General features: G+C 40.2%; 1 protein-coding gene across 2 annotated transcripts in view; it reads left to right on the top strand.

The window, feature by feature from the left end:
• The window catches only part of CENPI (centromere protein I), a 59,020-nt gene extending 38,073 nt beyond the window's left edge, over positions 1–20,947 (top strand). Inside the window, exons 15-21 of one of the 2 annotated variants that reach the window (XM_074207238.1) lie at positions 2,504–2,598; positions 5,605–5,737; positions 6,550–6,674; positions 7,981–8,029; positions 8,183–8,398; positions 11,477–11,518; positions 13,168–20,947. In XM_074207238.1, the coding sequence (XP_074063339.1) occupies positions 2,504–2,598; positions 5,605–5,737; positions 6,550–6,674; positions 7,981–8,029; positions 8,183–8,398; positions 11,477–11,518; positions 13,168–13,284 (777 nt within the window). In that variant the 3' untranslated portion in view covers positions 13,285–20,947. Of the gene's footprint in view, positions 1–2,503; positions 2,599–5,604; positions 5,738–6,549; positions 6,675–7,749; positions 7,948–7,980; positions 8,030–8,182; positions 8,399–11,476; positions 11,519–13,167 lie in introns of those variants that run through there. The other variant, XM_074207239.1, reaches the window with a different exon arrangement.
• Positions 20,948–22,968: the final 2,021 nt, after the last annotated feature.

Consider the following 22,968-nt stretch of genomic DNA (forward strand, 5'->3'; position numbering starts at 1 on the left):
TAATTAAACAATATCTGGCAATACTTTTCCAAAGCATGAAAGGAAACTGTACCATCTATGTATCCCCTGCCCAGTCTGATCCCATGCTAGTCATATGGCTGTGGCGTTAATGTGGTCTTCATTCAAATTTTAGCTACTATATTTTTAGTAGGTAAGACCCCTGCCAGAGCTTGCACAAGTCTCTGGGCTCAGGATATAAAGAGGCATAGGAGGAGTGCAGTGGAGGCATGAAAATGGTCTTCCCCGTTTGATCAATAAGGAAACTGAGGCTCTGAGATGAAGTGATTGACCAACAGTCACACACGGCTGGGTGTCAGAGGTGGCACTGAAGTCTAAGTCTTCTAAATCCCATTTCTGTGTTCTCTGAACAGTCTGCTACTGTCTTCTCAGGAACTCAGAAAACAATCAAGGAGTCGGAATTTCAGGGTTGGATTTCTCCATTATAATCCAAATCATAGCAATGAGAGAAAAATACATATTTAGAAATTTCTGGATTGTTAAGTAATCACTTCACATGGGCATGCAGGCTATTTTCTCACCTAGGAAATAAATCTTAGGATTACAGTGAAACTTGGCAATTCTTGGATACAATTGCATCCATACTGTTTCTTTTATACAAGGCTATTTCACAGGTGCCCAAACCTGAATTTAGATTCACAAAAGGTCCCTGGGAGAGGAGCTGGCGTAGCACAGCACCAAGCTTGGAGTCAGGAAAACCTGGGTCAGAGTCTTCCTCTGAAAGTTACAAGCTGAATGACCAGAGACAAATTTCATTTAATCTCTGGTTCCACCTATTCAGGCATAGTGATGTTTTGATCTGCTTTGGGGGGGGGGGGTAACAACATATCTCACCATCAAACCTTCTTATATCCAATTTCCACATATGGTGAAGTGTTACTCCTAAGAATTGTAACCTCTTCATACATTTCCCGTTGCCATAATCTTACTATCATCATAGAAAATTTAAACTGAATTTATCATAGGGGTGGATCCTACTTCTAGAATGCTTTTATCATCTAGCACTTCAGTTCGATGACATTTCTACATAATAATTTCCACATAGTTCCTCAATAGGTAGGTAGGTAGGAGGAAGTTGTCGGAGGAAGAGAGATTAAATGAATTTGTCTCTGGCCATTCAAACTCTAACCCAGGTTTTCCTGACTCCAAGCTTGGTGTTATGTTACTCCAGCTCCTCTCCTAGAGAACTTTGGTGAATATTTATTACATTCAGGTTTGGGCACCTGTGAAATAACCTTGTATAAAAGAAACAGTATGGATGTAATTGTATCCAAGAGTTGCCAAGTTTCACTTCTCTCCTAAGGTTTATTTCCTAGGTGAGAAAATAGCCTGCCCATGTGAAGTGATTACTTAACAATCTAGAAATTTCTAAATATGTATTTTTCTCTCATTGCTATGATTTGGATTATAATGGGAAAATCCAACCCTGAAATTCTGACTCCTTGTTTGTTTTCTGGGTTCCTGAGAAGGCAGTAGAAGACTGTTCAGTGAACAGAGAAATGGGAGTCAGAAGACCTGGATTTCAATGCCACCTCTGACACCCAGCTGCGTGACTGTTGGTCAATCACTTCACCTCAGAACCCCAGTTTTCCTTATTGATCAAATAGGCTGTTTTCATGCCTCCACTGGAATCCTCCAAATGCTTCTTTACAGCAGGGAAATGATCGTGGGTCCCAAGGCTGTGCAACCTCTGACAGAGGCCTAGTAAACTGTACCACCCTGGAGTAGGAGCCCAATGATATATGGGATGTCTGGATCAATGGCCAGCCCAGCTCTCTGCAGAGAAGCTTCTCACCAGACTGGCTACAGAATTAGGATTTGGTTCTCTCCAGCAGATTGGATCCTCAGGTGTTTGCAGTCTCTGTTAATATTGCCTTGAAATCACTTGTAGTCTCTGCTTCATGGGATGGTTATGAGGACAGAACCTTGCAAACCATAAAGGGCTGCCCAAATGATCATCAGTAGTAGCGTGGCATCATTCCAGCTAATGTGGGTGGATACACAAGCATGAGACTACTTTCAAGGAGCAGAGAAGCAATTTGGTCAAGTTGGAGAGAAAAACTAACCCTGTGGGACAAGTGAAGAGCAAAGAAGTGTTCCCTGGGGTAGTGTTGCCCTTCATTGTAATGAGATCACAAAAGGCTCGATTGGAGGAAGCCTTGTGGGAGAAGCAATAGATGCCTTCAGGGGTTTGCTGTGTGGTCATTTTTATTCTACGGGAGGAAGAACTAAGACCAATGGGGCAGGGTGAAAAGGAGACAGCTGGCAGCCAGAGGGCTCTTGTATTATCAAGGATCTCCTTAGAGGTTGTGAGCTTTCCCCTATCTCTAAGAGTGTTTGAGCAGTAGCTCAAACATTCGGGTAATTGTAAGAATTGTTGTCTTGGGAGAGAGGTTGCTCTGGATACTTCAGTCCTTGGTGGGTGTGTGGTGCTACAATGGGGCAGAACAGGGTGGCTAATGGGTTCTCTTTTTGGCCTCCTTAGTGCAGTATTCTTCATAGCCTGAAGCAACTGCTGCAGAACTGGCTGTTGGGGCATTCCGTGGAGGTCAGCCTGAAACCCTCGCTGAGTACTACTCTGTAAGTTTTTCCCCAAGCCACCAGAAGGGAGCAAGGCTGGCCTATCTTAAACTGGGCCTGGGGCCTGAGGCTTCCAGCTCCAGAGTGAAATGCTATGGATCAAATGCTTCCTCAACAATTTCCTGTCTGGCCCTCCAGTTCTTTGCCAGAAGTTCCTTTTGTGGTTCTTATTACATAAAAGAACAGTATGTCTTTATAGTTGAAATGTTGTTTAAATTCAGAACAAGCAAGTGAAAAGACTAGGGTCACACTGACTCGCACCAGCTCTTCATTTCACTTGGGTTAGCCCAGTGTGAAGAAAGGCAATTCCGGTAATAGCTGGAGAAGATTCTCTAAGCTATTTTGGCTATTCTTCTGCCCTGTTTTAGTAATATCTTTTTTAAATTTGTCACTTGGACTAGAATGGACTGACTGGGATGTGCTTTATTCTCCAGGTAATAGGGAAAGTCTATGTTTTGAAGATTTTACCTCTTTCAATTCCAAAAGCTTTTCATTGAAATCATTGTGTCCTTTTGGCTATGTTTCTTAGCATGAATTAGATTCAAAGTTCTCTCCTAATTACAAGTAGTTGGTATAGTGAGTGATCTTGGCCTGGTCATTCTCTACTCCCAGTGAGGACATGAGGAATTCGTGGGTGGGAGTGCCCTTTATAGAGGAATGCTATTGAAATACTTTAGTGCTCTTTAAAAATATTCTAAGTTCACCTTTGCATCTGTGACCTTCCTTTTGCTTTGCTTTCGATCTGAGCAGCTCCAAAGATGAAGGGATCATTTTTCATATTTTCTTTTGGAAAAAACAAATCTGGAAATATAAAATATATCATTGTTTATATACACTTTTAAACATTTTTTAAAGAAGAGTTATAAAGACCAAAGATTATTACCTTTAATTTTTTTTTTTTTTTAGGTTTTTGCTAGGCAATGAGGTTAAGTGGCTTGCCCAAGGCCACACAGCTAGGCCATTATTAAGTGTCTGAAACCAGATTTGAACCCAGGTACTCCTGACTCCAGGGCGGAGCTCTATCCACTTCACCACCTAGCTGCCCCACCTTTAATTTTTTTTAAAAAAAGTATCTTATTATATAATTTTGCTATCTCTTCAATTTTAATTTTTCCTTAAGGATACGATTTCTCTCTCAACACATTCAGTTTGGATCAATGTGTAGCATGGAAACAAAAAAAAAGTTCTTTAAGTCCTTAAATCACTAAGTCTGAAATCAGAGCCACTTTTCCAGTATTTACTATTAATTCTTGGCATGTTTGTGTTGCCAGTTTTATGTCAGCTCCAATTTTTGTTTGTTGTTTTGCAAGGCCATGGGCTTAAGTGACTTGCCCAAGGTGACACAGCTAGGTATTTATTAAGTGTCTGAGACCAGATTCAAACTTGGGTCCTCCTGACTCCAGGGCCAGTGCTCTATCCACTGGGCCACCTAACTGCCCCTTGTCATCTCCATTTTGGACATGAGAGCAGCAGCTTGGTATAGTGGACGAGATGCTGGGCTTGGAGTTGGAAAGACCTGGGTTCTCCTCATGCCTGATATTTTATCAGCTAGCTGTAGGACCCTGGCAATGACTTGATCTCACCATGCCCTGGACACCACTTTGGGATTTCACCTACAACTTCACAGACAGTTGGGAGTACCCCGGGCTGAAAAAAAGCCACAGTCTTCCAGCAAGCTTTAAACAGCCTTCCCATTCCCTGGGCAAGTCATCACTGACGTATCCCTTGCCAATTAAGGACTAAATATGGGCTTAGAATTGGGATTTTGGGAGCTCTTTCTTCTGTCAGATGGATGGCACTGGGCCGGACCCCGCAGGAGAGGCTTGGGGGAGCCCTGTGCCTCATAAGCTACTGGGCTGGCTGTTTGCAAAACCTTCCATTTGGACCTCATTTTGGTACCACTTAGCTACCCTGGTGTTTTGCTTAGCTCGCCTTCCTGTATCAATTCCATTTCCCTTTGCCATGCTGTTTCCAACTTCAAATGTAATCTCAGCCTATTTAGTGTCAATGGAAGAATATATAGGATTCCTTTTAAAAGCTGAAATAGGTTGGCCTACCTTGTAACTCAGGAAGTCAAGCTGAAAAGATTACAGTCACATTCCTTTTGTTGTTGCTGTTGTTGAAATTTGTGTTCTTTGGACTTCAGAGTCAGCATGTTCTATTGTTGATATGTAGGGAAGAGGGATAACACCATTGCACCCCTGGTGCAATGGCCACTATATGGACCTGCCTAGGATTTCCTTGGTATTAGGAAGATTGCCAATGCAAATCAGAAATTATTCCCCAACTTTGAGTCCTTGAAACTCTCTTGGGGCACTGCAATGAGAAGAGTTAGGTGATTTGTCCAGGGTCACGCAGGCAGTATGTATTATAGGTAGGAGAGCCTCAAGCCCAAGCCTCTTTGAATCTGAGACTAATTCTCTATCACAGCACACTGCCTGTCATTGTAGAGAAAAGAAATTCTCGATTAATATTGTTTATTATTTTAAGCTTCTCTTTTGGATTAAATAGTTCATATTTGCCTAGTTTATTATAATTGCTTTCTATTTCCTCAGATTCCATTCCATCTTTTAGTGCCATTATCCACCATACTTAGGCTTTCTTCTTCTATTTCCTGGTTTGGGGTCCAGAGTTCCCTTCTTGGATATTTTGTCTCAACCCTATCACTTACATGATCTAACAGGCTTGATGTGAATGTTGGTGATTAGTGCTTATACAAAAAGCAAATGCCAGCTGGGTGTTTAGGGTGACCCAGATGGGAGCAAGATTCAACCCAGTTGCTCACCCAGGATGATGGGAGCTCTGCCCCACGTGGAGCCTGGATGCTGAATGTGTCCTAGGAACTGCTGTCAGGTCTTTCCCAGTCTTACCCTTCAAAGGAGGACCAACAACAAAGGTTTGTGACCCTCCATGTTGTTGACTTTTGTGCCATTCTATACAGAACAGCTTAGGAGGTCAAGAGATGGGGGAAGCCTGTACATGAACGATTTGCTGTCTGATTAATAGGGACACTACCATGATTGCCCTGAACTCTATGAGTGAGCTGATCAACTATGTGGGATGGCTGTCCTCGTTTGCTCTGCGCTTAGAGGATCACAGTAGTTTCTTGCTCCACTTTATTTTGGATTTCTTTGAGATGGTAAGTATCTGATTCTGTGTGATCCTTTCTTGTGACATCTACATGTTTTGAATGGTCTGTTATTTAAACGTTTTCTCTGTTATCAGTTGTCCCAGGTGGTGGTGATTCATATGAATATAATTTAAACTTTTTAAGTTTTTGATTGTATATGCTTCTGAAGAATTACTTAACGTCATAGAAATAAAAAGGGATAATGGATGTCATTTCTTGCTACAGGGTTGACTCGAGGCAAATCTAAGCTATATTGGCAATGATCCTCATCTCCTTCTCCAGATTCTAACTTCTCCAAGTTTTAACTGTTCTTGCTTTAGGGCCCTCCCCATCCAATGAGATCTCTCCCCACTTTGCTGACATAACAGAGTTTGCTTTCCTTCAGGCAGCACTGACATGTTTCCAACCTTTTTCTGGACTCCCTCTCTTCATCAGAAGTCATTTTTGTCTTGTGTCTCATTTGCTTTCTTATATATCAGATTAACTCCCTGTTAACATGTGCTCGAATAGATTATTCTAAGTTTATGGCAAAGCCTTGCCCTCGTTACCTTCTCAGGTAATTTGTTACATAGCTTCTGGTAACAATTCCTCAGTCCAACTCTTAATCGGTCCGGTAGAAATTTAGGTCACTGGACAAGAGAGAAGGTTTATGGTTTCCTATTTGGCCTATGGAGATGGTTGATTTCTGAGCTAATGGAGTAACTGCTCATAATGTTGTAATAAACAATGAGTCAACACTTTATTTTATGCAAATGCTCTTTTTGGTTCTGCATGGTTGAGAACTTGAGAGTGATATCTGATGGTATCCTTCTTCCCTGAAGGTGTCGGATGCGTATCTCAATTATAGCCTCCCATTACTGATGATATTTCCCCCGGGGGTCTTCTATCCAGCACTACTCACCTCAGACACCATCACCCTCAACCATCTCTGTTATATCATGTACAGGTATGTGACCTTTTCCAAATTCTAAGGACGATTCCATCTTAAGGATGAGAATCCAGTCATGATTTCTGTTTGCTTTCTGCTGGGATCTTTGTAATCAGAAAAGAAAATGGCACTGTGGAGAAAGATTGTCCTGTATGGGATGCTGCCGCCACCGCTGCTGCTGGTGTATAATTGTGCCAGTGCTGGCTTGGGGATGAATAAATGCACTCAGAAGAAGTTCACAAGTTAGGTGCTTTTTGCTGAGCCACTCATGTACTCATCCTTTTTTTATCTTATTTTTATTGATATTTTTTGTTTTTACATCGCCTTCATTTTTTTTTAGGTTTTTTGCAAGGCAAACAGGGTTAAGTGGCTTGCCCAAGGCCACACAGCTAGGTAATTATTAAGTGTCTGAGACCAGATTTGAACCCAGGTACTCCTGACTCTGGGGCTGGTGCTTTATCCACTATGCCACCTAGCTGCCCCATCATCGCCTTCATTGTTGAATAATAGTTTCTCCCTGCCCTATCTAGTGAGCCATCCCTTGTAATAAATAATGAAAGGGAGAAAATGCTGTTTAAGAAACCACAGTTCCCCACTTCAGCCAAGAAGAGATAGGAGTACATTTTCTCAAGTCTTTGAAGATAAGCTTGGTCATTCTAATTTTAGCATTTGGGGTTTTGCTTGCTTGCTTGCTTGCTTTGTTCCTGTTTCCATTATTTCATGGTGTATGTTGTTTTCCTGGTTCTGACTTTAGAAAAGTATTCCCATGCTGCTCTGAATTCTTTGGGTTTTGGTTTTTTTTTCATGATGGCACACTACTGTTCCATACCCACATATTATATTCATGTATCACATTTGGTTTAGCCATTCCCCAATCTCCAGGCATCTCCTTTGTTTCCTGTTCTTTGCTATCACAGAAATGCTGTTCTCTATATTAGGAAATAGATGGAGAAGAGAAAGAGTTAGCATTATTTCCTTCATTTAAACTATTAAATTTGTCTTTTAAAAATCAAGCACTAGGTAGCTTGATATTCGAAACTGAACTGTCTGATGGCAGTATTTTCCCTCTGTGTATCCCCTTCTCTAATTGAAGGTCACACTTTTCCTCTCCTAACAAAGAAGAGAGAGAATGGCTCTGAACCAGCCAGCCATCAGATTGCCTTTGAACTTATGTTAAGGTTTATTCCTCTAGAAGAGTGTAGCCATTGGATAGCAGAAAGGTAAAAATGTTCCCCATACAGTCACCTGCATGCCATTGCCAGTATCATCTTACTGCTCAGCATTTTGTTTTTCCAATTTTGTTGCATTTTGGTTTTCCTATTAGGTATCGTGTCAACTTGACTGCTGCCAAGGAAAATGAATTGATACGCCAGGTACTGAGGGAAGACTGGTGCCATCAGTAGCTGAACATTCCCTTATTTGGTGTCCTAGCTGGGCAGGCTGACAAAGAGGTGTGGTTGGAAGGGAGGTGAAAGCTTATTATCACAATCTGGTTGATGAGATATTTTTTCTCCCTGCTCCTTTAGGAAAGGCTGAAATTCAACAAAACCTACCAAGAGTTTAATGAGTATGTGACTGCCTTGGTGGACTGCCTGTGGACATCCACATCCTTTGAGAAAGGCCACTATCTCTACATAGATCCTCAAATCCTAGAACAAACTAAAATAGGAGACTATAAGAAAAGTTTAAATCTAATTAATCATCCAGCCTTATGGACCTATTCTGTCTACTTTCTGCTTCAGGTAAAAAAAAGCACATATGAATTTCTGAATTATATGCTTTGTGGTATCTTGAAAACATTTTCATGTTCATCACGACCTCATAATCAATTGCTTTAGCAATGATACCCTTTCATAAAAAGGGGTAATTTTCAAAGGTTGGGAACCACAGCTATCAAAGCTGCAGGCCAAATGGTCTTTCAAGGGTCTTGGTTCAGAGTATGTATGACTTGGAGGAATTTGTTTCAAGTATTGTGTAAGATCTGTATTGGAGGGGTGCTGAAGTGGCTGCAGGAGTGTATAGCTCTTATGTTCACCTAGCTTGAAATCCCCACCTTCTGTTCCCATCCCACCCCCATTCTTCTTCTCAAGGCTGCCCTCTTGTAACTTTTCCTGTTCCATCCTGATGATCTTCTCCTCTGAACTCCTCTCATCTGGCTAGCTTGTCTGATAAAGTATATGCTATTGTTTATGGTGATTTTAGGGCACATGTTCCTTCAAGGTAAATCACAGGATCCTTGAGCTGCAAAGACCCCTGTAGAACCAACCCCTCTACCCCACCCCCATGCAAACTGAGGCACAGAGGGGTGAAGTGAGTACTCTGTCTTCCACCTCTCTTGTATCTTCCACAGAATTGTCAGGATAATACCAAGGATGTTTTGTCGAACCAAATCGATATAATACTGAAAAGCATTTCAGCATTCAGGAATGCTTTAACTTTATTTCTGATTGACCTTCAACTGACAACCAAAAGTGGAATGCTTCTTCCAGAGGAAGGGCCTGGGTTCTAGCAATGTCCCTGCAGCTGTTGGCTTTGTGATGGTTGACCTTGGTTGGCCAAATCTAACCTGAGACTGTGAAATGAGGGATTTCTAAGAGTTGAAAGGGTCTGGGAAGTCATCCAGCTCAGCACTTTAACTTAACAAATGAGACATCAGCCTTAGATTGTAGAGAGCCTCTTTCTAGATGGAAAGGTCTCTGGTTTGGATGTCCAAGGATCTACTCTGTGAGTCCTAGCTCTGCTACTTGGTGATTTGATAAAAGACATTTGACTTCTTTGGATCTCAGTTTCCTCCTCATGAGAGATTTAAGTTAGATGCCCCCAAGACCCCTTCTGGTTATAAATCCTAGGGTCTTAAGTGCTTTGCCAAGGCATGCCCAGCCAGTTAGTGACCAGATTGTGTCTGGAGCTCAGATCTCTGAAATATCAGCCTGGTATTCTCTTCTATGTCATCATATCTCACCACAACAGGTTCCTAAACCTCTTCTGCCTTCCTCATGGGACCATTAGGAGGAAGTCAGGGTAGGTGAATGAGAGTACTTTACATAATTTTGTATAGTAAGGCCTTTCCATGATTTCCCCAGAGCAGAGGCAATAATAGCCAATTTTGTATGCTTTTCCTTTTGGTTCTCTCTGGATTAGTTTCTGATATTTCCTGTAAGTCACTATCTCAAATAGCCAACCTGTGGATTGTACTCGAAAAACACTGACAGGGGCAGCTAGGTGGCACAGTGGATAAAGCACTGGCCCTGGAGTCAGGAGTACCTGGGTTCAAATCCGGTCTCAGACACTTAATAATTACCTAGCTTTGTGGCCTTGGGTAAGCCACTTAACCCCATTGCCTAGCAAAAACCTAAAAAACAAAACAAAACAAAACAAAAAAAACACTGACAGTAAATGTTGTATACCAAGTAACTTGTGAATGGCCAAACCCTCCAGAAATGAATGGAATGAAATGCATCAGAAGGCCTGACCAATTCAGAGAAAGAGGGGAAAACTTGGATTATATAATATAGAAGAAATGGGAATCAAAGAAAACATATATAGTGATGAAAATGGTCACTGTAAAGCAAAAACCCCAATAAAAAGCAGCAAATTTGAGGGTGCACACAGGCCAGTACTGTAGTAGTAGCCAAACTGAAAGGAACCAGTCTTTCCTTTCTATTATCAAAAGTGCAAAGAAACATATCACAGTCAAGGTCCTCTGAGTTTTATGGAGCTGTAATTGGGAAGATACTTGGTGAGAGGGGGAAGCATTGTTTGAATGTTTAGAAACTCTGGGAAATAAAATGTATCGACAAAAAAGAACCATTTTGAATACATGCAAACATAGGATCCAAAATTCACTTTTTTTTTTTTTTTTTTTTTTTTATAAATCAGAAGTTGAGTTTTAATATGCTTAAGGAGATAGTGTTGGGTAGTGAAAATTGTTCATTGGCGACTGGTTCTACTTCCAGCACCAGAGGGCACTGTTCTATAACAAATGGATAGCTACTCTGCAGTTGTTCAAAGAAGGTTCCCATAGGACTAAGAAAATCTTTAGCCTTTAATGTTAATCAGTCTTCTCAGAGGGTTATCTTTGAACTTCTGTTACCAAGAACTTAGCATCTATGTGTCTTAATTTTAGGGTCGGTATGAAAGATATGTGGCTTTATAAATAGGAGCTTGATTTAATTTTGGTACTTTTTAATCAACCTTGAATAATCCCTAGAGATGAACTAAGTTAACTAGCTTCTCTGCCACAACTTCAAAGCTTGGCTAATTAATGTTTCAAGGCTTCGAAAAATTAGCCAACTCACCAGCAAATAGCAGGATTTGTTTATCTCTTTCATACCAAATATTCATCTGGTGCCTTCTCAGCTTTTCCAGAATCACAGCAGGGTCGGGAAGGAACCTCCAGGCTTTTCTCCACCATCTCTCTTGCTTAAACTTGCCTTCAGGTCTTAAAGGTGACATGAAACTAAGAAAACTGGAGTTAATGTCCCAGAGGACCCCAAGAAAGATTGTGCAAAGTAGCTAAAACAAACAGCTTGAGAAGCTTCAATTTTCTTTTTAAAGCTATTTTGAATCATTTTAGATTTATCTTGAAATTTTGACACCCTATTGAATACTCCTTTAATAAAGGAAAGTTTCTAAGCATAAGCATCTGATACTGTACTAGAATCTGAAAAGAGATACTGCTTTCAGGCCTCATCCTCTCCCACCTCTCTACCTCTTCTCATTATCTACTCTTTGGTAGGTTTTTAAGTTATTCAAAATTTGAAGAAGGCTGAATTAATTTTCCTGTGATTTAGCTAACAGACTGTTTTCTCATTTTCAAGGGATGGCCAGATGAAAGGGAATTTTCTTTAGCTTCCATTCAGGTAAGTACTGAAGGAAAATTCAAATTATTAACAATTATATTGCCCTTTCCGAAAGTCTCTTAAGGATGTTTTGGGGCGGCTAGTGGGTAGAGTACCAGCCCTGAAGTCAGGCAAGTTGGACCCTTAATAATTATCTAGCTTTGTAGCCTTGGGCAAGCCACTTAACCCCATTGCCTTGCAAAAACCTAAAAAGAACCCAACAAAAATAATGTTTTTAAAAAATGTTTCTATTAATTCCCGATTATTCTCCCATTATGTCTCCCCATCATTTCTCACCCTGCTTCTTCACCCGATAGATTATCTTGAAATAATCAATTGAGTTATAAGTACAGTTAATCAAAACACACACACACACACTCTCTCTCTCTTCTCTCTCTCTCTCTCTCTCTCTCTCTCTTTATGGTTCTTTCCATATCCCTAATCCATCATCCTTTTGCCCACAATCGAAAGGCATGCTTCAGCATCAGTCCACTAATTATCTGCTGTCTGGATCAGTTTTTGAGATCTTTTTGTGACCAGTGTACACATTTTTTGGCATAGCTTTGCACACACAAATTTCAGTGTCTTGACTTTTACTATTGAGTCTTCTCTCACTTTTTATGTCTTTGTATCAGATGTATCTAGATAGTAATTGCACATGTCTTGTGTCATGTCCTGTGAATGGATGGATGCCTGCCTCTGTCTAAGCTGTTTTAGCCCTTACATTTCCAGAACTGGGGGAATATATCTTCCTTGCCTCTCCCAGTACTGTGTTTGCTGGGCACTTTAAAATAAATACTGTTGGTGTCATGAGTACCAATTGGCTTGGCCAGCACTTCGGTTCAGTTCAACTTAGTAACTTTGTTCTTGTGAATCTGGTCCATCTTTGATTTGATTTTCATATGCTGACATGTCTTTAAGGACTGGTAAAAAATACTTAACACCAGGTGAAAAAATTTGGAGAATAGTTTATATAATAGCAACTGCATTGTAAAGAAAAACCACTAAGAAAGACTTGGGAACTGCTCAGGTCAATAAACACCCCTGACTGGAGGGCCAGGAGGGTGAGAGGCTCAAGGTGTGCCATGAGAAGCTTTGAATTGTTCAGGTTTTATTTTTCTTTAAAGTTGTTGAGATAGTGGAGGGGATGATGGTCACCCAAAAGGGGTGGAGGGTAGAAGGGAAAGAAAAAGAGACCACCAATTCATTTACAAATTTCCAGAACAGAAGGAAGATAAGTGGACAGCACAGACAAAGCAGACCAGCTTGGAAAATTGCACAGGGAATTTAGTCTGTATCTGGAGGGAGAATGCTGCCCCTCTGCACGATTCAGATTGACAGCTATATGTACAAGCCTTTCTTTCTCTTCAGCTTAGGATCTGAACCTATTGAGCTTATTTAATGTTAGTTTCAGAATATTTTAAAATGACAGTATTCAAAGATATAAAAGGAAAAAAATAGTTTGCCTACCTATTTTTCAAAACAAGAGTATTCTGGGGCAGCTAAGTGGTGCAGTAGATAGAGCACCAGCTCTGGAGTCAACTGGACCTCAGTTTAAATTCAGCCTCAGACACTAAATAATTGCTTAGCTGTGTGACCTTGGGCAAGTCACTTAACCCTCTTGCTTTTAAATAAAATATTCTGTTACTGCTTTTTTTCTCTGCCTACAGAAAAAGAAATGGAACTGGTACTTGGACTATCTCCTTTTGGAGCAGCTGCATGGCCTTCACCTTTTCATGGAGAGCAGCCTGAACATTGCTGACAGTGCCTCAGCAGCTAGCACATAGCATGCTGACAAGAGGCCAAAGACATATACCTCGGAGTCTCTTTGAGCTGAGGATGTGACCTTCCTTGTTGACATTGCCGAGCCGCAACTTGATTTTCTCTATTTTGGGGGGTTTCCTACAGACTGTCACCACCAAGAATAGGAAAGGGGTACCCAAAGGAGTCTTCAGTGACCAAGGAAGGATTCAGTGGCAATGACTTTTTTTAAGCAGTAATCGGTGTGTTTACTTCCTTCATGAAAATATTTGAATCTGTAGTGGATATTTCATTCACTTCATCTTTCTTTCCCCTCTTCTCTGTCCTTTGTTCCCATTCCATTCCTCTGCTTTCCCCTTTTATTGTCAGGATTTAATATGGTCAAAATATGATTTTTTTTCCTTTTGCCTCCCACCCAATCACATGGAGTGAGATCTGTATTATGTTGTGAACTTTGTAAAGATATTTTTGAATAGTGTATCATATGATGCCTTTCTGAAAGAGAACTTAGTACAGATAATGGGAAGCAATGGGAAGCATCATTGGATCAACTTATATTGACACACAATATTCAGCACTGCAGGGAGCCATGGATGAGAGAAGCTATCATCCCTGAGTATGCCGCTGAGCCCAGAAGGCAGTGGCGGCAATGGTGGCAGTGGCAACAGCAGTGCCCGCACCCTCAATCTGGAACCAGGGGAAGGCCATAGAGATAATCCATTCGATTCTTCATCAAGAGCTTCCTGATACAAAGCACCGGCCTTGGAGTCAGTAGTACCTGGGTTCAAATCCAGTCCCAGACACTTAATAATCATCTAGCTGTGTGGCCTTGGGCAGGCCACTTAACCCCATTTGCCTTGCAAAAAAAAACCCCTAATAAAAAAAGAGCTTCCTGTTTAGAGCACTCTGAGTTCCTCAAGGTCCCAGAGATCAGACATGCTGTGCTGTGCTGTGTGGAGAATGTTAGACCAACTTTATTGCTTTTCAGCCTGATTCTCTTGAAGGTTTTCTTTTTTCTCATTGATCTGTTTCAGAAGAACCACAGTGCTATGTGATAAGTCCATGCTCTGTCCAATTTTACTTCCGAGTCATGCTCCCCTCTTTTTATTGTTCATTTTCAGGAAGACACCTTGAGCTGTTTTTTTGCCCTTGGGATCTTAAACAAATCAAGTTTTCCTAGTCATTTTCAAAGATCATATGTATAGGAGAGGTTTGATAGCTCTGGCACCAATGTAGAATCTTTCTCACTTGTTTTCTATTTGAAGCCCCACTTTTTAAACAGAACTGATTGCCCCCTCTCTCCACATGAACATTGCCAAATTGGTCTCCCGTTTTTAAGAAGAGATTTAATTATCCCTCCTATGGGAAGATCTTCAGAGTGGGGCTATATAGTTAGCAGTAGTTTATTCCAGTGGAGATTACTTGCAAGCTTAGGTGTCTACAGGCCATTCAAGAAACCTTCCCTTCTCTGAAAGGAGTACTTAAAGACTGCTTTACTTCTGGGGGGTCAGAAAAAACTGCTGATGAGAACATTCTCTGGGCATTGAATTCTTTCTCCACTGTCCCCTTGACCAGAGAGCTTCTGTTAAAATCTGGGTGAAGACTGACCCTTTCAGGTAAGGGATTAGACTGTGCAGATGGGCCAGATCTGGTTCCTTAAAAATACCCTTATCAGAAAACTTACTGTCAAAGAAAGCAAGTAAAAGGGATGTTGGTGGAATTGGTAGGCCCAGATTGAGGTGGTGCTTTGGTGAGTGTCCTGCCTCACACTGCTCACAATAGCCAATGATGCAGCGGGAACATAACAAAAGTGATTCCCCAAAGCTAAGGCCTAAAGTTTTCTTTCTGACTGTTTTTGCTTCATTGTATTGGGGAGAACAAAAGATGAATGTGACACCTTTTCAGAGTGCTTGAAGAAGCTCTTAGAATTGTGCTGAGGGAGTGGAGCTCAGAATTTGATGAAATGACAAGGGCTGACAAGATAAAGAATGATGGGAAAAGGAAGCACTCCATACCATCTTATAGCAAAGGCAGTCTCTGATGCCTGCAGAGAGTCACATTTTGCTTCTAAACAATGACAATTCTCTCCCAACTTAGAAACCTTGGACAAATCCATTGTTGCTATGGCCAAACCAACTTTGCCCTTGGGTGGAATGTCTAGATACCCGAAGGACAAAATAACCACACAAAGCTAAGGCCGAGGTGCTCCAAGGATGGTGCAGGCAGATGGCTGAAGCTTCCCAGAAAGTGGGAGAGGAGGAAAATTTCGGCAGGCCCAACTAACGTGATATTCCCGTGGAGACAGAGTAGGGGCTGCAAGCAAGTACTTCTTGGAGATAGTAGCCAGCTGCCCTCATTATTAAATTGGATTTTGGATCACAGTAATGTTGAAAAGCAATTCCTGGGGAGAAAGTACCCAGAATTGCTGCCTAACTCTGTTTCTAAACCTTTTCAAAGTGAAAAGACATTATTATATTTGCAATTGGTGCATTCTGTTTTTGGTATAAACAAAGCATTTCACTATGTTGGGGGCAGTTAGTGAATTTGCAAGATTGTATAAACTCTTTGGTTCTTTGCTGGAAATCCTGTGTTATACATGATACTTTTCTCTATAAACTCAGTACTCAAATGGATCCAGTATTCATCAGTTCTGGCATGCCCTCAAGCGATGCCAATGGAAGATCGTTCTGGGTGATTCTTAGCTATCTCTTCCCTAAATATGCCACGTAGGGTCTACCTAATCTGGAACCCCACTTCCCTTCCTCCTGTCATCAAAAGGGTGAGTGCCAGTAGAGCACTGTATTCTGGCCATGTACCTTATATACAACTTTGATTTGTGTAAAAACAAATTTGGTGTAGGGCTCATTGGGCTGAGAATCAGAAAGACTCATTTTCCTGAGTTCAAGTTGTGTGATCCTGGACGAGTCCCTTCACCCTGTTTGCCTCTGTTTCCTCATTTCTCAAATGAGTTGGAGAAAGGAATGACAAACCACTCTAGTATTCCTGTCAAGAAAAGGGGCTGACAAAGAGTCAGATAGAACTGAAATCATTCAACATGCCTAGAACATGTAGAGCATTCCTATGGTGAAGCCACATAGAATGCTATCCCTTTCGTATCTGATTTGGTTAGTTGACCCTTGAGGTTTCTTCCAGTTTTGACATTCTGTCAGTCTATGGTTTTCATAGACTGCCACAGTCCAAAGCACACATTGTAAAGGGACATGTTTGAAGAAAGCAATGGGCAAATGGGCAAATCATTGGCTTAAAATTGACTTTTTTGAATATAATGAAAAGTGCATTTTCCTGTCATTCTTTGGGTTGAAAAGGTCAGCCAGCATAAATACAGATCATGAAAGTTTGTAATAATTTAAAAAATGAATTATAGATATTGGCCAACCTGAAAATTCAATCGCAGTTGGCTATTTGGCATTCATCTGTACATATTTTAGAACATGATGACGTGCTTTTATATATTAACCTTAAATTAAAGGTTCCTTTTTCTAATATTTTTATAACTCTTGTATGTAGAGTTGTGTGGGAGGCAGCATGGCATAGTTTATTAAAATTTTTATATGCCTATAAATATGCATGATAAAGGATAAATTTTTAAACCTTAGATAATGAATGTGAGATTTTGTAGTGAATCTGAATCAAATCTAGCTTCTATTACTAGCAAACTAGATGACCTAGGACAAGGATCATTTGAGCAATTTGTCCTTTACTTTGTTTTTGTTTATAGTATATGGATAATAATAAACCCACCTTCAGTGTTAGGAAACTAAAATGAAAGAACCCTATTCTCATTCATGAGTGTTTTCCTCCTTGAAATATTAACGTGCATTACTAATAATCTACAAATGAAATTGTGGACTGTTATAGAAGGTAATAGCTTATGCAATAACTTGTTTTTCAATTTTCTTTTGATTGGAAGTTATTCAGAAAGGAGGAGACAGAAGTTGTTTGAGCCCCTGGAATCATCTTCTGTAGCTGGAAAAGCTTCCTGGGGATATGTTTATCACATAACTCTGAAGAGTGGCATATGAGGAAATCCCTTGTTTGATATGTATAACCTGCTCTTTTGCTAACTGGGTTATTTGCTAACTGAGCAGCTTTGAATTCTTTGAGGTGATCCATCAGTGGATCCTTAAAGGTACTCCTCACAATTGCAGCCTTTCCAGCCCTCATCTTGGATGATTCTAGGCCCAGCCTGGAGGCCTTCCGCCAGGACTCTTCATATTTTCTGTGTCTCCATGCAGCAGTTAGCCTGACTTTCCCTTTTTTCATACATGACACAATCCATCTCGTTTTCTAGTCATAAATTTCTGGTATGAAAGCCTTTATCCCATTTCTTTTGTGCAAACTGTATGTTCCTAATAGGGTTCAGTCGGTCTCTCTCTCTCTCTCTCTCTCTCTCTCTCTCTCTCTCTCTCTCTCTCATTCTCATTTGTCTATCCATTGCCCTTTTGATTCTTTGAAAATTGAAGTTATTTCATCATTTGATGCCATAGTAGCATCATCAGCAAAATGTTAGTGTTAAAAAAGATGGGTTTCTCTATGGGAGAGCAACTTGGGATCATTGAAAGCATTTTGCATTTTACTGATGCTATCCAGCCCATTATCTTTCTCCAATCCATTTTCCCTCTCCAGTGTCCAAGATAGCCATACTGCTGTCTCCACCTGCATGTTACATTGACTGGAAAATAGACACTCTTTCATTTCGTTTTCCAGTAACTATTGTTTGGTTTATCTCTTGTGTGGCATGGATCTTAATGAGGCCCTTCTGTGTTCTGGAGCTTGTGGCAGTCAGTACAAGGTCTTTTTCCAACAGGAACATCTGGAAGCCTTAGCCATTTATAGAAACACCATTTGAAGTTTTCAAAGGACATTCTCCATGACAGTGGCAAACACCTTTGACAAATGCACGTCCCTCCCTCTTGTATGTCTTAGTTTATACTGAATTTCAGGGATCATAGAACAAAGTCATCTTCATCTCATTTAACTTGGAAACATGCAGGTCTGGTGCCTTTTTGGAAAAGCACTTTAAGAGCTTGTTCTCCCCTGACTCTAGTGCTTTTTTATAGTAACAGAACCAAGGTGTATAGGTATGTGTCCATCATTACAGTGACTTCATGGATGTTTTGGTGATAAAAAATACTGCAAAACTAATGCGTGTGTCTGACCATGTCCTTCCCATCACTAGCTTGTAATGAGCAAAGCTCTGTGGGGCTAAGTGGGAAAAGAGACATCTATGTTTCTTCTCTTCCAATACTTTGAACTATAAAATAGGGATAGGAGTAAATACTTTGTCTTTGGCACGACTCAGGGAGGGGATAGTATGTCTCTAGAGTCAAAGTATATCAAAGGATAGCATAATTTTAAGAGGATGACCAGGAGAAGGACTTGTGTAGGAGGGAGCCATGGCTGGAATGAAACTAGGGAGAGATTCTAAGATGCAGAGGCCTCAGTGGCTGACCTCAGATGCTTCCTAGCTGTGTGGCCCTAGGTAAGTCACACTTTCTTTTTGCCTCAGTTTCCTCAACTGTTAAGTGAGGAAAGCACCTACTTAAGTAAGCATCTACTTTGAAAGGTTTTTGTGAGATTCAAATGAGATCATATTGATAACATAGTGCAACAGCCGATCCACTAGTGCTATTTAAGTGCTGATTTTCCTTCACTTCCCCTTATCCCTTTCTCTAATTTGATGGGAGGGAGTTGTTGTTGAGTTATTTCAGATTCTTTGTTGCCCTATTTAGACTATTTTGGGGAGATACTGATGTGGTTTGCCATTTCCTTCTCTAGTCCATTTTAGAAATGAGGAAACTGAGTCAAACTGAGTTAAGTGACTTGCCTAAGGTTACAGAGCTAGTAAGTGACTGAGGCTGAATTTGAACTAAGGAAGATGAGTCTTCCTGATTCCAAGCCCAGTGCTCTATTCACTGTGCCACCTAGTTTCCCCTGATGTTGATTTTACTTTGGCCTTAACTAACTGATTGTCAGGTAGTCTACCAATTATGTAATATGGCAAAAAAATCAGTAAAAGGAAATTCACAGATTACCAAAAACACTAATTTTAGGTATTGTACTGGAAAACCATGAATTGATATTGATTTTGATTTTGTCACTCAAATAGGGAGAAATCAAGGCCTAGTGTAAATTCAAAACTCGGTGGTTATTGAGTGATCTGTTTAGTAAAAGAGTACTTCCCATCCTGCTTTAGAAATTTGCAAGGTGAGTAACCACCTTTAGGACATGTTGGTGCCAATACCTTGCCTCTTGATGATCATACTGGACAACTGCTGGGTTGACGTGTAAACCCAGAACATTAGATTGTGCTGTTGCAGAAATGTCATTTGCCTCCTACCACCTTCACCTCACCCTCTCCAGGCTATCTTGGGAAATTAGAAATGTGAAAGCAATATTTTAAGCTGTAATTGTAGAGCTTGAGAACATTTGTGGAAGGTCAGAAATGCTAACCCGCTTTTCTCAGTTGGTAAATATCAGGCTTGAATATTTATCCAAAGGCTTTTAGTGCCACCAAGAAAAGTAAGTGTCCTGCAAGGGATTTCTATATTATAGGGTGGGTTAGTAGAGAAAGATTCTAATACCAAATTCATATGTATAGGTAAAGCCATTATTCTTAAATGATTTTTCACTAATTTTAGACTTCTGTTCACATATTTGCTCTTGAAGTAGTAAAATAAGTAATAAAAGAATAATGATCACCCATTGCTTGATATATATTGAGTTCAGCCAAAAATGCCCCAACACATACACATGTGCCACAGACCGCTTTTTTTCTGAAACTTGCAATTAAACACAAACTGGTTTCTGCCTCCTTTTTAGTGGTATTGCCTCAATTTTCTACTTTATTATATGTGTGTGTGTGTATATCTAGAACAATCTAGTGCAAGTCTGTTCAAGAAAACTTTCTAGAAATGATATGTACCTGTCATGTTTGCATTCGAAGGACATTAAATGTCACCCTGTGTTTTTGGTGGGAAAGCATCAGAATTTCTTTTATTAGGATTATTTTGGGGGGTGAAGATTCCAAGAGTTTTGTCTATTTCCAAATCTTATTTCCAAGCATATTCAGTAAATCTCATCCCACTCATTCAGTGCTGTCTTGGCCTTGAATGATTTGAAGAAAAATGTTCTTGGTAGAAAGTTCAGTTAATATCCAATATGCCTTGCTATCACTTCTAGTGTGACAGAAAATACTATTTCTTGGATGAGTGCTCCTGGTCCACAAGAAAGATAGACCAAAAGACTTTTTCCTTATGAGGAGATGATAAAAAGGAGTGTCAGAGAAAAGAGAAACTAGGAGTATGCTACCTTCATTCCAATGTCCCTTTCTGCCCAGGTATCACAAGCCATTATGTCATTATGTCACAGGTAAAAGCTTAAGAGCACAATGCCCTGAGAAGATCAGGAAGAGATCCCACTCCTAGGAGCTTCTTGGAAAAACCCACTATCTAAATCTCCCCACCCTCTACCTGAAACTCAAGCTCACCAGGGCCAGCATTCCAAGACACCCCTCAGAAACTAGCCACGTTGACAACTGATCATTTTAAACTCTGACTGGTCCTTGTTATTAGTGGGTTTATTACCTTTAGTACGTTGAAGAATTCTATCCTGTTGCTATGCTTTTGGTATTTTTAGATTGCTTTTTAGGACTATTCAATCCTACTGGGTTTAGTATGTTTCCTCCTTTTTTTTGTATTATTGTTTATAATATTTTGAGATTCACTTCTAGTGGGAATCTAGAATTCCAAGTCAATCAATTCATTGGAAATTGTACTAAATTTGGAATCAAAAAAAAGGTGGTATCAAATCTTGCCCTGCACCTAATGCCAGTGTGACCCTTGGCAAGTCATGTCACTGCTCTGTCAGGGTCTGTTTGCCCAGGGTCACACATCGAGTATGTGTCAGAGGCAGGACTTGTGCCTATGCCTTCCTAATTTTGAGGGCAATTCTCTATTCTTTATTACTAGATTGCCTTTCTGACTCATTTTTTTTTTTTAGATTTTTGCAAGGCAAACAGGGTTAAGTGGCTTGCCCAAGGCCACACAGCTAGGTAATTATTAAGTGTCTGAGACTGGATTTGAACCCAGGTACTCCTGACTCCAGGGCCGGTGCTTTATCCACTATGCCACCTAGAGGTCCCCCCCTGACTCATTTTTTAAATGACATCTAAGATATGTAGAAAACGAACAGACTGTACAAATTCTAATATGTCCCAAAAGTCACTCCCTAATAGATAAGTAGTCAAAGCATATGAACAAACAGGTCTCAAAAGAATTACCCACTATCAATAGCTCTATGAAAGATTGTATCATATCAGTAATAATAAGAAAATATAAATTAAACCAACCCCAAGGTTTCATCTCATACTCAGTAAATTGGCATAAATGAAATAAAGGCTAAAGCTGGTACATTTTTGGTGATCTGTGAATTGGTACAAATATTTTGATTTCTTTTTTTTCATAGAAAGATTTTATTTATTTTGAGTTTTACAATTTTTCCCCCAATCTTGCTTCCCTCCCCCCACCCCCACAAGTCTGTTAGTATTTACATTTTTTCCATGGTGTACATTGATTTCAGTTGAATGTGATGAGAGAGAAATCATAATCATATCCTTAAGGGAAAAAATAAAGTATCAGAGATAGCAAAATTACATAATAAGATCAGGTTTTTTTTTTAAATTAAAGGTCATAGTCTTTGGTCTTTGTTCAAACTCCACAGTTCTTTCTCTGGATACAGATGTATTCTCCATGGCAGATAGTCCCAAATTGTCCCTGTTGTTGCACTGATGGAATGAGTGAGTCCATCCAAGGTTGATCCTCGCCCCCATGTTGCTGTTAGGGTGTACAATGTTTTTCTGGTTCTGCTCATCTTGGGTCAGCATCAGTTCATGCAAAATCCTTCCAGGCTTCCCTGAATTCCCATCCTTCCTGGTTTCTAATAGAACAGTAGTTTTCCATGACATACATAGACCACAGTTTGCTAAGCCATTCCCCAGTAGATAGACATTCACTTGATTTCCAGTTCTTTGCCACCACAAACAGGGGCTGCTATGAATACTTTTGTACAAGTGATGTTTTTACCCTTTTTCATCATTTCTTCAGGGTATAGACCCAGTAGTGGTATTGCTGCGTCAAAGGGTATGCTCACTTTTGTTGCCCTTTGCGCATGATTTCTAGGAGTTTTGATCTTTTTGGTGTGATTGGATTTGCCTGAGGAGTTATGCAGTGACTCATGATTTGAAAACCAAAGGATCTAAAGGATATAAGTGTCTCTCTTCCATCTGAACAGTTTCTACACTACACCATCTAGTAAATTAGATTACCTCCTCTCTTTACATGTAGACCCCCAACTAAAGTAATCCCATTACAAGAAGATGATCCACTTGGAGGATAAGAATAATGGAAATTTACATTCCTCCTTAATACATATGCTTATGGTACAAACTATAACAAGAAAAGTGTCTCCCTAGCAAATTGGTATGATTTTCTTCTCAATGAATGACTATTTCCCCTCTGATAAATGCTATATATTATTCACTTATACTACTGAACTGTGGCTTTGGATAGGTGAACCTGAAAACGGTTCTCTTTAAACAAAAATATGTTGAATAATTCTTGTCAAAACTACTCTTCCATGTTAGACAAGGAGGAATGAAAATCTAACAACTTCAGTGGAGAAAGGAATAA

This window comes from Macrotis lagotis, chromosome X, assembly GCF_037893015.1.
Source record: "Macrotis lagotis isolate mMagLag1 chromosome X, bilby.v1.9.chrom.fasta, whole genome shotgun sequence".
Taxonomy (NCBI): Eukaryota; Metazoa; Chordata; class Mammalia; order Peramelemorphia; family Peramelidae; genus Macrotis; species Macrotis lagotis.